Genomic DNA, 15,372 nt, shown 5'->3' on the forward strand with positions numbered 1-15,372 from the left:
CGACCATTCCTATTCCGTAGAGACACAAAGAACAGATCTCATTGTTTCCTCGGCCCGAGTGGGCCCTGCTGAGCCCCCTGGGAGTTGTAGTCTTGTTGAGTGACCGGCTGGATAACTACGGAAGGTCGCGCTAAAAGTGAAGGAAACGACTTTAGACGCCTTGCAGTAGAGATTCTGGGAGCTGTAGTTAATAAGCCCCAGGCCCCTCCGGGCACCTCCTGATGCCAGCGAGGGAAGGAACTACAAGTTCCAGCATGCCCTGCGGCGCCTGCCTTGCCACAAGGTTCCCTTTTGTCGCTACTCCTGGCGACTATCCTCTTCCGCCCCTATTCGGGACCGCAGAGCCAGTCTAGAAAGGCTTGTGTAGCGGCGGAAGAGTCTGGCGCTGTCCTGATTGGGAGGGCTCGGTGTGGAAGAGGTGAGGGTGTCCCAAACCCCTTTGGACTAGTCCAGCCTCTTCGCACCCTGATCCTTTCTCCCTATTCTCCGAGGCGTCCGGAGAGCCACCCTCCCCCACCCGGGGCTGACTCTTTTTCGGTCCGAGCGACCCGGGCCGGGAGACCGAAGTACGCTCGCGGTTGGAGCTGCGACCGAGCCCCGACGTTTGTTTTTAAACGAGTATTTAGTCTCTCGAGGATCCGCCGGGCTCTGGCAACTGCGGTAGATCCGTGACTTCCTGGACGTTGCCCCGTAGTTTTAACTCACATTCCCTGGTCTCAGTTCATAGCCTCGTCCATGTAGGCCTGGCTTGGAAGAGGACGGCTGAACCCGAATCTTAACTTCTCAGTAGCTGGTTTCTGGGAAGCGTGTTGGTTGTGGTGTTTTTATTTTTTCTTTTCTCTTTTATTTTTGTGTTTTTTTTTTCTTCGTCATGTTCCTTTTCTCCCATTGTGGGCTCTTACTAAACAGATGACGATAAGGACAAGACTGAAGTATTTTAAGTCATGTTGAAACACCTTTCTCAGTCACTCTTAAAATTATACCTGGTTGCTTTATAACTTCTAGAGCCTTTAAATCTTTACCTCTTTCCTTGCCAAGTAAATCTAGGTTCTTCTGATTTGGCAATAGGCAAGTCAAATATCCATCCAAGCTTCTTGGTTAAAGATTCCAGAAATCCTCTGGCGTCATATTAGGTTAGACATAGTCTCTGCCTGTCTGTAGATGTGTACAGATATTTGTCTACTGTGGTGAAGCACGACCTGCCCTAGTTTTTCCTAGAGTGAAAAATAGAAGGCCCATGCAAGTCAGAGTGGAAATGATTGAGGAGGCAGCAAACCAGGATCATAGGAGCACTTAGCAAGGTGGCTTTGATGTTTAACCCTTCTGTGTCTCATTTCCCTCATCAGTGAAATGGAAATGCAATTTGCCAGGCAGGGCTATCTTCCAGGGTTGTTCTGAGGATGACAAATAGGGTGCTCTATAGGGCACCTGTGTCAAATATTTACCCTTTATGCTCCATGCACACTTTCAGTGTTTGTGATGGTCACTCCAGAATTTTTGTATCAAATTAATTCTTTTAATCTTTAGGATTGCTTAGAGATATTTTCTTTCTAGCTTCTTGCAAGGTACCACAATGATTTGTTAATAATAAAAGTTAAAACTGAGCATTAATTTTGTATCAGGCATGTATTAACTGGTTTAAGCCTCACAACAATCTTACAAGGTAGGTTTCTTTTCTTCTTTTTCCAAGTGAAAGGAGTGGAGATAGAAAGACTCCTGCGTGCGCCTGGACCAGGATCCACCCAGCAACCCCCTTGTGGGGCTGATGCTCTGCCAATCTGGGGCCATGGTCACAACGAGCTATTTTTAGGGACTGAGGTGGAGGCTCCGTGGAGCCATCCTTAACACCTGGGCTGATGTACTTGAACCAGTCAAGCCATGGCTGTGGGAGGGGGAGGGATGGAGAAGCAGATGGTCACTTCTCCTGTGTGCCTTGACTGGGAGTCAAACCTGGGACATCTACACACCAGGCCAATGTTCTACCACTAAGCCAACTGGCCAGGGCCAAAGGTTTCTATTATTAACGCCCATTTTCCAGATGAGGAAACAGATAGGAAAATCTCTGTAAGAGATCCTGTACTAAAAGGAACTGTTTCCTGGCCAGGTAGCTCAGTTGGTTAGAGCGTCATCTCTATATGCCAAGCTTGTGGGTTCAGTCGCAGTTCAGGGCACATATAAGAATCAATCAATAAATGTGAATAAGTGGAATAAATTGATCTTTCTCTCTCTCTTCCTTTCTTCCTCTCTCCCGCTCCTCCTCTCTCTTTCTTCCTTTCCCTCTCTGTCAAAACAATCAATAACTTAAAAAAAAAAAAAAGGAAAGAAACTAATGTTTAGTATTTACTTTCTGCTTGGCACTTTATTAGGTATTTCCTGAGTCCTGTTTATTCTTCACTGCAGTCCTGTATAGGTAGGTTATCATTTTCCACAAGGCTTAGAAGTAAAATTGTTTACCCAGTTTATTTAGAATTGAAAAAACCAAGATTTCAACTCAAGGCTACCTGACTCCAAAGCCTATGTTTGTACCACTACAAGAGATGATTTATTTCATTGTCTGCCAACTTATTTGGTTTTGACTTCCTTGAATTAAGCATATAAAGGAATTTTTAATACAGCTGGGTTCAATAGAATGGGAAGAGATCAGGTAGTAGGAAATTCTCAGTCATACCTCTTTACCATCCGTATATCCCCTGAAACGCAGAAGGGGAAAGTAGAGGATGTGAAGGGCCATCAGAAGCCTCAACAGGACTGACAAGATGAGCATTTCTCAAGCTTGTATTGAGAAAGGTGCTATTGAAATGAAAAGCAATGTGTATTGATCCTTGAGAATTTGATGCTGTGGAGCCTTTGGAGTTATTTTTGATGCTGTGGACATTTTGGACCTAATTTTTTTCTATTAAGTCAGTTTTATAATTCAGTTGGCATTGATAACTTAGTTTGTAATTCTTGGGCACATTATTTTTCAGACTAAAATCTAATTTTAGAGTAGTTATGAGAGGGATTTGTGATTGTTTGACTGATGCTGTTTATGTTTTGTTTTTTGGCCGTGCTCTCATTTCCCAAGTTTGAGCAGATACTTATTAATGAATGAAGATTTTTTTTTTTTTGTAGTTTTCTGAAGCTGGAAACGGGGAGAGACAGTCAGACAGACTCCCGCATACGCCTGACCGGGATCTACCCGGCACGCCCACCACCAGGGAGGATGCTCTGCCCACCAGGGGGCGATGCTCTGCCCCTCCGGGGCGTCGCTCTGTTGCGACCAGAGCCACTCTAGCGCCTGGGGCAGAGGCCAAGGAGCCATCCCCAGCGCCCGGGCCATCTTTGCTCCAATGGAGCCTCGGCTGCGGGAGGGGAAGAGAGAGACAGAGAGGAAGGAGAGGGGGGGATGGAGAAGCCAATGGGCGCTTCTCCTATGTGCCCTGGCCGGGAATCAAACCGGGGTCCCCCGCACGCCAGGCCGATGCTCTACCGCTGAGCCGACCGGCCAGGGCCATGAATGAAGATTTGAAGATGCAGGCAGGGTAATTCTGCGGGAGAGAGGAAGAAAGGAAGAGAGAGAGAAAGATCAATTTGTTATTCCACTTATTCACATTTATTGATTGATTCTTATATGTGCCCTGAACTGAGACTGAACCCACAAGCTTGGTATATAGGGATGACGCTCTAACCAACTGAGCTACCTGGCCAGGAAACAGTTCCTTTCAGTACAGAATCTCTTACAGACGTTCTTCATTTTTAAATTCTGTTTCTTTTGCTTTTATTCTTTCAGGCATTTAACAAGCATACATGAAAGCTAGATATTTGTCAGTTTTATTCACTGTGGTATTCTCAGAGCCTAGAAGAGTGTTTCAGATTAGACAGATGTATGTTGGCATTCGATAGATGTATGTTGGACCCATGAATGCAGTTATGATCTGTTTATGCTTTGATTTTGTGTATTCAGCAAAGTTGGCAATGCATTTTTTTGATGCAGTCTTTTTTTTTTTTAATACATTCTTAAAACAGTTGTCTGCCCTGTACTGATACCGCTCTACATACCTATGTTGAACACTCCAGTTCTGTTACAGGTCCTTCAAGAGGAGCTGTGTCTTGTACTGTTTAAATATCCCTTATAACACCCGAGAGAATGCCTTGACCAAAATAGGTATTCTAGGTATGAATGATTACTTGTGGGTAATTAGAGGATCAGTTGGTTTTACATGACAGGTTAAGTATGATATTTGCTATACCAGATTCTTTTACTACTTATTTACTTTTTTTTTTTTTGTTTGTTTGTTTTGTTTTGTTTGCATTTTTCTGAAGCTGGAAACAGGGAGAGACAGTCAGACAGACTCCCGCATGCACCCGACCGGGATCCACCCGGCACGCCCACCATGGGGCAACGCTCTGCCCACCAGGGGGCGATGCTCTGCCCATCCTGGTCGTCGCCATGTTGCGACCAGAGCCACTCTAGTGCCTGGGGCAGAGGCCACAGAGCCATCCCCAGCGCCCGGGCCATCTTTGCTCCAATGAAGCCTTGGCTGCGGGAGGGGAAGAAAGACAGAGAGGAAGGCGCGGCGGAGGGTTGGAGAAGCAAATGGGTGCTTCTCCTGTGTGCCCTGGCCGGGAATCGAACCCGGGTCCTCCGCACGCTAGGCCGACACTCTACCGCTGAGCCAACCGGCCAGGGCCTTTATTTACTTTTTTTAGCGAGAGACAGATAGGAAGGGAGAGAGATGAGAAGCATCAACTGTTAGTTGCAACACTTTGGTTGTTCATTGATTGCTTCTCATACATACCTTGACCAGGGGGCTCCAGCTGAGCCAGTGACCCCTTGCTCGAGCCAGCAACATTTGGGCTCAAGCTAGTGACCTGGGCTTCAAACCAGTGGCCATGTAGTCATGTCTATGATCCCAAGCTCAAACCAGCAACCCCATGTTCAAGCCACTGACCTCGTGGTTTTGAACCTGGGTCCTCAGCATTCCAGGTTGAAGCTCTATCCACTGCGCCACTGCCTGGTCAAGCTTTACCAGATTCTTTTATACTTCCCTGGTTACTGCGGAGAGTTTGTGGTTTTGGGGTGGGAATCTAAAAAGGAACATTTATCGGTCTTCCTCTCACTCCAGATGAATCGGACAAAGGGCGATGAGGAGGAATATTGGAACAGCTCCAAGTTCAAAGCTTTCACCTTTGATGATGAAGATGATGAGCTCTCACAGGTAGGTTCCCATGAAGCTGGCGAAGGTTATACCCTTCCCTCCAGTACCTCTAAAATTCCTTACCCTTGGCATACCTGGTAACCTGGTTTTGACCAGGTCTCCGTTAGGCTCAGAAATGTTTTAGGTCAGATCTTCAGAAAAATGTTCAAAGAGAAAAGCCCTCAAAAAAGAACCAGAAGGATTATAAAAACCAACTCTCTGCCCTTCTTACTTTATATTCATAAGTTGATTCATTTCTTTGAAGTATTAACTTTTTTCAAAGAACTCCCAAGTCTTTTATCATGTGATATAATTTATTCTATTTGAAAGATGTACTGAATTGGAACTTCTGTGTTTACTGTGTCTGTTTTACAAATGGGGGACATTCATTTTTGGAGAGGTGGATAAACTCCCTCAGGTCCACACAGCAAGGCATTGCTGGGAATACGATTAGAACTCAGAAGTGGCTCTGATTCCTCCCAGCGCCGTTGCCACTGGACTGCAGTGTCGGCTACAGCAGTTTGTTTTCTTGGCGAATATCTAGCAGGCTAGGCTTTCTGTAGCAGAGGTGAAAGTGTTGGTCTTCAAGTTCCAGCCCTTCAGCCTTCTTGGTTTTCAAAGAGAAGGGCGGGAACTGCTGATTGCCTGAGTGGCCTCCCTCGTGTCCCTCTCCAGCTAAAGGAATCCAAGCGGGCAGTGAACAGCCTTCGGGACTTCGTGGATGACGATGATGACGACGACCTGGAGAGAGTCAGCTGGACTGGGGAACCTGTGGGGAGTAAGTAGGAAAGGCCCGACAAGGGGATGCTGTTCAGGGTTCCTCTCATTGACGAAGGCTGCACTTGTTTGTCTCTTCAGTGCTTCAGGAAAGAGGATGAGGTGGGACTATTTTCAGATGTGTACGCCTGGAAATTTAAGCCCCGGAGAAGATCCTTGGGGAAATACACCGTATGGCTGGGTCTGCAGTCCCAGAGCTGACACTTGGCTGGCTATTTTAGACTCGTTTGGGGGCTTGTTAAAATTAGCCTCCTAGGCTTCACTCCAGAGACTGTGATTCAGTAGGTGACGGGGTAGGGTGGAGGGGATATCACTGTATAAAGAGCACTGCAGATACTCTAATATGCAATCATGATTGAGAACTACTGGCTTCAGTGCTCTAACTGGTGGGCAGCACTGACTTCCTCGGCCACCGGGTCTGGCTGCCTAGCAGTTAGGTAATACCACTTAATACCTCTGCAGAGTCTACCTGATTTTTAAGAATATTTTAAAAGCTTTTTTAAGTAGCGAATACAGCAGGGGTCCCCAAACTACGGCCCGCTGGCCGCATGCGGCCCCCTGAGGCCATTTATCCGGCCCCCGCTGCACTTCCGGAAGGGGCACCTCTTTCATTGGTGGTCAGTGAGAGGAGCATAGTTCCCATTGAAATACTGGTCAGTTTGTTGATTTAAATTTACTTGTTCTTTATTTTAAATATTGTATTTGTTCTCGTTTTGTTTTTTTACTTTAAAATAAGATATGTGCAGTGTGTCTAGGGATTTGTTCATAGTTTTTTTTTATAGTCCAGCCCTCCAACGGTCTGAGGGACAGTGAACTGGCCCCCTGTGTAAAATGTTTGGGGACCCCTGGAATACAGTCTCATGATTTAAAAATAAAGTATTTAAGGCATATAATCAAAGGTTTCCCTCCCACACTGTCAGGTAGCTACTCATTGGAAGTCCCTGCCCTTCCAAAAACTAACTGCTATTGTTTGCTTCCTGTGTATTCTTCAAAAGATTCTTTTCACATATATTCTTACCCCTCGTTTATATAGGTGATAGCATACTTTATACCCTGTTCTTTTCACCTAATGATACAGCTTGGAGATCTTTTCATTTCAGTACATAAAGAGCATTCTCATTCTCTCTTTTCTTAAATAGCAGTATGGTATCATTCTATCTGGATTTACTGTAATTTATTTAATCAGTTCACTACTGATGAAATTTATATTGTTTCCAATCTTATTTATTTATTTATTATTTTAATTTAATTAAAAATTTTTTTTTGCAGAGACAGAGAGTCAGAGAGAGAGGGATAGACAGGGACAGACAGACAGGAACGGAGAGATGAGAAGCATTAATCATTAGTTTTTCGTTGCACGTTGCAATACCTTAGTTGTTCATTGATTGCTTTCTCAGATGTGCCTTGACTGTGGGGCTACAGCAGACCGAGTAACCCCTTGCTCAAGCCAGCGACCTTGGGTCCAAGCTGGTGAGCTTTGCTCAAACCAGATGAGCCTGTGCTCAGCTGGCAACCTCGGGGTCGCGAACCTGGGTCCTCTGCTCCCAGTCCAACACTCTTATCCACTGCGCCACCACCTGGTCAGGCCTTTTTTTTTATATATATATAGAAACAGAGAGAGTCAGAGAGAGGGATAGATAGGGACAGACAGACAGGAACGGAGCGAGATGAGAAGCATCAATCATTAGTTTTTCGTTGTGACACCTTAGTTGTTCATTGATTGCTTTCTCATATGTGCCTTGACCGCGGGCCTTCAGCAGACCGAGTAACCCCTTGCTCGAGCCAGCGACCTTGAGTCCAAGCTGGTGAGCTTTGCTTAAACCAGATGAGCCCGCACTCAAGCTGGCGACCTTGGGGTCTCGAACCTGGGTCCTCCGCTTCCCAGTTCGATGCTCTATCCACTGAGCCTAGTCTGTTTCCAATCTTTCTAAAAGAGTTTTGAATTTATTGGGGTGACCTTGGTTAATAACATTATACAGGTTTCAGGTGCACAGTTCTGTAACACATCCTCTGTGTATCGCATTGTGTGTTAACCACCCCCGGTCAAGTCTCCTTCCGTCACCATTTCCCCCCTCTACCTGCCGTCCCTTCCCCCCACTACATTTTCCTCCTGCAACCCCCACACTGTTGTCTGTGTCTATAGTATTTTTTCTTTGCTTAATCCCTCACCTTTCCACCCAGCCCTCCAACCCCCATCCCCTCTGACAGCTGTCAGTCTTGTATTGTTTATTTTGCTGTCAATAACCTTGTATTCTGCCCTTTATAACTATATGAAAGATCAAGTCCTAGAGTGAAACTATTGGCAGAGGGTTTTGCACCTGTATTGGCTCGATATTGCCAATTGCCCTCCATGGTGTTGCACCAATTTGTACTCCCACCAGCAACGTCAGAGGGTTTCTGTTTCCCCTCAGCTTTGCCAACACCAGGTATTATTAAACCTTGGGACCTTGGCCGGTCTTAGAGGGGACTTAGTGTATCTCAGTGTACTTTAAGTTTATGCAGTTACCTTATTAGGATTGAGATTAAGGCCCTGGCTGATTGGCTCAGTGGTGGAGAGTCAGCCCATTGTGTGGATGTCCGGGGTTTGATTCCTGGCCAGGGCACACAAGAGAAGCACCCATCTGCTTCCCCACCACTCCCCCTCTTGCTTTTATCCTCTCTCTCTCTCTCTCTCTCTCTCTCTCTTCCGCAACCCAATCCAACGCTCTATCCACTGTTCCACTGCCTGGTCTTTCTCTCTCTCTTTATCTCTATCTCTCTTTTCTTTCCTCCTGCAGCCATGGCTCGATTGGCCCTGGGCACTGAGGCTGGCTCCATGGCCTCCTCCTCAGGAGCTAAGAAATGGCTCTGGTAGCAATGGAGCAAGAGCCCCAGGTGGGCAAAGCATTGCTCCCTACTGGCTTTCCAGGTAGATCCAGTGCGGGCGTATGCAGGAATCTGTCTCTGCCTCCCCTCCTCTCACTAAATATTAAAAACAAAGAAAAAAAAAGAAGGTTAAGCATCTTTTTATGTGTTTCATTGCTACTTGGATTTCCTTTTCTGTGGTTCATTTATTCCTTTTCTTTGCCCATTTTTGTTGATTAATCTATTTGATTTTATCCTTTCTCCCTGCCCTGATTTTTGACATTCATGTCTACTGAAGAACTAAAGCTTCTGGTAAAAAGCTTTTAGAGTTTGCGGGAATGCTTGTTATCTAAGATTTTGGGGGATGAGAATGACTGATTTAGTTCTTAATATCTCACAGGTATCTCCTGGTCTATCAAAGAGACTGCTGGTAGTAGTGGGTCAAACCAGGAGGGGCGTGAGCAGCTAAAGAGCCGAAACAGCTTCTCCTACACACAGCTACCCAAACCTGCTTCCACCTACTCCCTGAGCAACTTTTTTAAAGGTAAAAGGTGATAACTAAAGCCACAGGGAGTTCTCCTTTTCCTTTCTCAAAAAAACAAAACAAACAAACAAAAATACCACTTGGGCTATAATTTTATTTACTCTGGAAGATTATTGAAGGAAAAAGAATTATCTTTGGAGTGGGCAGTTGGGGGTCAGCTGTGGGAGAAATGAGTGAAATGCAGAAGAGTTGCTCTGGGTTTCCAGAACATGAACAAAGTTGGCATTATGCCTATGACAGGTATTGAAGAAATTTGCCTAGATCCAGATTCCTCCCCTGTGCATTGCTGTCGAGAGCCCTTGTGCATGCTGGTGGGAGTGTCCAATGGCATAACCCCTGTAGGAGACAGTGTGGAAGTTCCCCCAAATTAAACTCTTAAACATAATAACCAAGTGATCCTGCAGTCCACTTCTAGGTGTACCAAAAAGAATTGAGACTTGGACAGATATTTACACACCAACATTCATAGCAGCATTATTCAGAATAGCCAAAGGTAGAAATAACCCAAATGTTCATTGACTAATGAATGGATAAACAAAATATACATGCAATGGAATAGTATTCAGCCAAAAAGGAATAAAATTCTGATACATACCACAACATGGATGAACCTTGAAGACTATGCTAAGTGAAATAAGCCAGACATAAAAAAAGATAAGCAGTGTATGATTCCACTTATATGTGGTATCTAGAATAGTCAGAGCCGTAGAAACAGTAGAATAGTGGTTACCAGGGGCTGGAGATGAGGGAAGGTGGGAGTTATTGTTTAATGGGCACATAGTCTCAGTTTGGGAAGATGAAAACGTTCTGGCGACGGACAGTGGTGGTGGTTGTACATGTGAGTGTTTTCACCGAACTATAGAGACTTAAAGATGGTTAAAATGGTAAGTGTAATGTTATGTATATTTTACCACAATTAAAACATTTTCTTCCATGCTTTTTTTTTTCATGGCATCTCAAATTTCTGAAATTGAATAAAAGCTTTTTAAAGCCTAAGTTCCTATATTACATAGTAAATCTTTATACAAGCTGCATCTTGAACCAAATCTGAATGGGTCTGACTTGAACTGTTCACCCCTTCCCTCATGTGTTCTTTATCTTTAGGGAGAACTAGACTTGGAAGTTTCCAGTCCCTTTCTGATGGTAGGCATGGATCTTCTCTTTTTTATTACTTTGGGAGGTGTTACTGATCTGGGGTTCAGTATGGGGAGTCATGGAGAAAAGTGGTGTTTAGACCATTTGATAAAATTGCTTCTGAATCTATCATCAGTGTTAGAGAAATTTTCTGATACCGAGTAAGGAGGCATGGTCTGGTTACGGGGAAAAGGGATGGCTTCTGGGATACTGGCTTTGGGGAGGAACTGAGATCTGCTTTGGACCCTAAAAAATACCTCGGGAGCCTGTAAGTCAAGAAGGAAGCGTCGAGGAGAGGAATGACAAGAAGATGGTGTCCTGAACAGCTGCCTGTTCTCTCTCAGCCCTTTCGGACACACCTGCCAAGAGCTATGCTCCGGAGCTGGGGAGACCCAAGGGAGAGTACAGGGTGAGTTGTGTCTTACTTTGGTGTGACATGTTACAGTTTAAAGTGCTTTCACATACATTATCTTGATTTTCACGATTTTTTGAGCACTTGTTACTGTAAACCTCTTTTATAGATAAGAAAACTGGATTTCTAGACATTAGGGCTTACCTGTGGTCTCAGTAGATGGTGGAACTTGGACTCAGAAGTATCTGTTTTCTGATTCAGTCCTAGCACACTTGCCTTCCCCCTTATGCTGCCTTTTGAGGCTGTACTTTGAAACTTCTGATCATCAGGGTGGTCTGGAAATATGGAGTTCATATTCCCATGAAGCACATGAAAAAGCAAATTCATAAGGAAGAAACTATATCGTAAAGTCCGGAAAAGGAACGTCTCCTTCTTTCCTTATGCTGGCATAGCCATTAATGAGTCTCAAAAACGGGATTGATTGCATCTGGGGGTTGAAATCCTGAACCAGTAGGCATAGGGTTACTGATTTTGTCAGTTGGTTCATTCCCTCTTTGAATCATCTCTTCCTCCCTGTATTGCCCCTGTTCTAGTTTATTCAGAAACTCAGAACAAGACTTATCCCAGTTCAGTTTTTTCATTCATTCCCTCCATACAATATTTCCCCTTTAGGGACTAAGACAGTGAGTTTGAGGTGAGGAGCTGGTACACTGGTAATTCTGATCTCTTACCTTCTCGGGATTCACGAGTTGTTGCTAATATTCCAGGACTACAGCAACGACTGGAGCCCCAGCGACACGGTGCGACGCCTTCGGAAGGGCAAGGTGAGCTCTTCTCTAAGGGAGGAGTCTTCGAGTTTTTGGGAAGCTGGCCAGCTTGATCCTATACGGAGGATTTCTTTTTTTTTTTTTTTTTTAATTATTGATAAGAGAGTGAGAGAAAGAGGAAGAGAAAGACAGAGGAACGGAGAGAGAGAAGCATCAACTCGTTCCACTTAGTTGTTCCATTTTTAGTTGTACACTGATTGATTGCTTCTCGTATGTGCCCTGACCAGGGATTGGATGAGTGACCTCGGTACACAGGGACGACACTTTATCCATGGAGCCACCAGCCAAGGCCTAGGGAGGATATCTTGACCTTTCTCTTCAGTTCTATATGTTAAATGAAGTGGTTTTCAGGAGGAAAATAAATACACTGAGATGGAAAATCAGCTGCAAAATTTGAGATTCTCCAGAGTTTAGTGTTACTTTAGTAGGCTAATGGGGAAAGAAGGATGGATGACAGGGGAAAATACTTTTTTTCTTAAGTAAGAAGCAGGGAGGCAGAGTGACAGACTCCTGCAGGTGCCCCATCTGGTATCTACCCAGCAAACCCCCTATCGGGTGATGCTGTGGCCATCAGGGGCTGCTCTGTTGCTCAGCAACTGAGCTATTTGAGCACCTGAGGCTAGGCCATGGAGCCATCCTCAGCGCCTGGGGCCAACTTGCTGCAACCGCACAATGGCTGCTGGAGGCGAAGAGAGAGAGAGAGGAGAGGGGGAGGGGTAGAGAAGCAGATGGCCACTTCTTCTTGTGTGCCCTAACTGGGAATTGAGCCTGGGACTTCCACATACTGGGCTGACGCTCAACCACTGAACCAACTAGCCAGGGCCCTTTTAAGAATGAAGAACAGTCGCCTGACCTGTGGTGGCGCAGTGGATAAAGCGTCAACCTGGAAATGCTGAGGTCGCCGGTTCGAAACCCTGGGCTTGCCTGGTCAAGGCACATATGGGAGTTGATGCTTCCAGCTCCTCCCCCCGTTTCTCTCTCTCCTCTCTAAAAATGAATAAAGAAAAAAAAAATTCTCTTTAAAAGAATGAAGAACAGTCTTAGATGTTTAGGTCTGTGATCCATTATGAGTTAATTTTTATACAGGGTGAGGCAAAATTGGGTTTGCAGTTTTTCATATGGAAAGTAATGATAATAATACAAGAATAAACTCTATGGTTCACATGTTCACAACTGTAAACCTACTTTTGCCCCACCGTGTATATGGATTGGGGTTCATTTTTTCTCATGTAGTTCTCCATTTCTTCCAGCTTTATTTTTCAAGAAGACTGTCCTTTCTCCTTTGAGTGACCTTGCTGCCTTTGTCTAAAATCAATTGACCATATGTATGTAGGTCTATTTCTGGACTCTTTTTTTTTTCTTCATTGATTTATTTGTCTGGCCCTATCCTATCACCACAGTCTTGATTATTGTAACTTTGTAGTAAATCTTGAAATTAGGTAAAATAAGTCCTTCAACTTTGTATTTCTCTTTTAAAATTGTTTTGGCTATTGTAGAACCTTTCTCTTTTTTTAATTTATTTTTTAAATATATATTTTTAAGATTTTTATTTATTGATTTGATAGAGAAAAGAGAGTGAGGTGGGGAGGAATGAGAAGTATCAACTCATAGTTGCTTCCCTTTAGTTGTTCATTAATAGCTTGTCATATGTGCCTTGACCATCTAAGCCCAGGGTTTTGAACCAGTGACCTCAGTGTTCCAGGTCGATGTTCTATCCACTACACCACCACAGGCCAGGCTAGATCCTTTTTATTTTCATATAGATTTTAGTATCTGCTTGTCAGTATCTACAAAGGAGGTTCTGGGATTTTGATTGAGATTACATTGAATTTATAGATCAATTTTGGGAAAATTGACATCATAATAACTAATGGGTCAAAATGGATCATAGACCTAAAGTTAGTAAATACTAAAACTATAAAACCACGCCTGACCAGGCAGTGGCGCAGTGGATAGAGCTTCGGACTGGGATGCGGAGGACCCAGGTTCGAGACCCCAAGGTCGCCAGCTTGAGCGTGGACTCATCTGGTTTGAGAAAAGCTCACCAGCTTGGACCCAAGGTTGCTGGCTCGAGCAAGGAGTTACTCATTCTGCTGAAGGCCTGCAATCAAGGCACATATGAGAAAGCAATCAATGAACAACTAAGGCAGGGGTCTCAACGGCAGCGAAAAACTAATGATTGATGCTTCCCATCTCTTCGTTCCTGTCTGTCCCTATCTATCCCTCTCTCTGTCCCTGTAAAAATAAAATAAAATAAAATAAAATTATAAAACTTCTAGAAGGAAATGTAGGTGAAAATCTTTGTTATCTTGGGTTAGGCAAAGATTTATTACTAGGACACACACACAAAAAGAAAAAGTAGTTAAATTGACTTCATCAAAATTAAAAATTTTTGTTCTTTGAATGCATTGTTAAAAACATGAAAAGAGAGAGAAAATATTTGCAAAATATATATATATTATGGAGGGTTTTCATCCAGAATATATAAAGAACAATGAGTTATTTTTAGTTTAATAAGAAAATAAACAACCTAATAAAGAATTGGCACAAGATTTGACCAGTTATATCATAAAAAAATACATGAATGCCCAATAAGCACTTGAAATGATGCTCAACATTATTTAGTTATCAAGAAAACTGTAAGGAGGCCCTGGCCAGTTGGCTCAATGGTAGAGTGTCGGCTGGGTGTGTGGAAGTCCCGGGTTCAATTCCCTTCCAGGGCACACAGGAAAAGTGCCCACTTGCTTCTCCACCCCTCCCCCTCTCCTTCCTCTCTGTCTCTGTCTTCCCCTCCCGCAGCCAAAGCTCCATTGGAGCAAAGTTGGCCCAGGCACTAGAATGGCTCAGGCTGCAGCGGAGCAACGCCCCAGAGGGGCAGAGCATCGCCCCTGGTGGGCTTGCCGAGTGGATCCCAGTTGCACGCATGTGGGAGTCTGTCTCTCTGCCTCTCCACTTCTCACTTCAAAAAAAAAAAAAAAGGAAAACTGTAAGGTACAACTATCCAGCCACTAGAATGGCTCAACTTAAAAAAATTTTTTTTTCTTTTTTGTGAGAGAGACAGAGAGAGGGACAGACATACTGGAAGAGAAAAATGAGAAGCATCAATTCTTTGTTGCGGCTCCTTAGTTGTTCATTGATTGCCTTCTCATATGTGCCTTGATGGGGGGGGGGGGGGCTACAGCAAAGCGAGTGACCCCTTGCTTGAGCCAGTGACCAGGGGGTCATGTCTTTGATCCCACACTCAAGCTGGATGAGCCCACACTTAAGCTGGTGACCTCAGGGTTTCAAACCTGGGTCCTCTGCTTCCCAGTCCGACACTCTGTCCCAGGGGTCGGGAACCTTTTTGGCCGAGAGAGCCATGAACACCACATATTTTAAAATGTAATTCCATGAGAGCCATACAATATGTTTAACACTAAATACAAGTAAATGTGTGCATTTTATGTAAGACCAACACTTAAAGTACAATAAGTCTCTGAATTCTTTTTAATAACGTTGTTATGCTGTTGCTAACCAATGATGAATAAAGTACTTCTTACCATTAATGCGACTTCTGGTGCTGCATGGTTTTGCTGATGGGGTCAGGAACCCATGTAGTCTGGTTGACATGTGTTGAGGTTGAGCTTCATGCAGGCGTTGAGACTTGCATCCGTTAAATGTGATCGTAGGTTGGTCTTAACGTTCTTTAGGTGTGAGAAAGACTGCTCACATGCATAC

The 15,372-nt window shown here is 44.3% G+C and overlaps 1 protein-coding gene across 1 annotated transcript in view; it reads left to right on the forward strand.

Annotated features, from left to right (window-relative positions):
• Positions 1-300: 300 nt before the first annotated feature.
• The window catches only part of VIPAS39 (VPS33B interacting protein, apical-basolateral polarity regulator, spe-39 homolog), a 34,821-nt gene continuing 19,749 nt past the window's right edge, over positions 301-15,372 (forward strand). The window contains exons 1-7 of the mRNA XM_066275979.1: positions 301-418; positions 5,106-5,198; positions 5,853-5,955; positions 9,199-9,342; positions 10,447-10,485; positions 10,821-10,885; positions 11,596-11,652. Coding sequence (XP_066132076.1) covers positions 5,106-5,198; positions 5,853-5,955; positions 9,199-9,342; positions 10,447-10,485; positions 10,821-10,885; positions 11,596-11,652 — 501 coding nt within the window. The 5' untranslated portion in view covers positions 301-418. The remainder of the gene's footprint in view (positions 419-5,105; positions 5,199-5,852; positions 5,956-9,198; positions 9,343-10,446; positions 10,486-10,820; positions 10,886-11,595; positions 11,653-15,372) is intronic.

Source organism: Saccopteryx bilineata, chromosome 4 (assembly GCF_036850765.1).
Source record: "Saccopteryx bilineata isolate mSacBil1 chromosome 4, mSacBil1_pri_phased_curated, whole genome shotgun sequence".
Taxonomy (NCBI): domain Eukaryota; kingdom Metazoa; phylum Chordata; class Mammalia; order Chiroptera; family Emballonuridae; genus Saccopteryx; species Saccopteryx bilineata.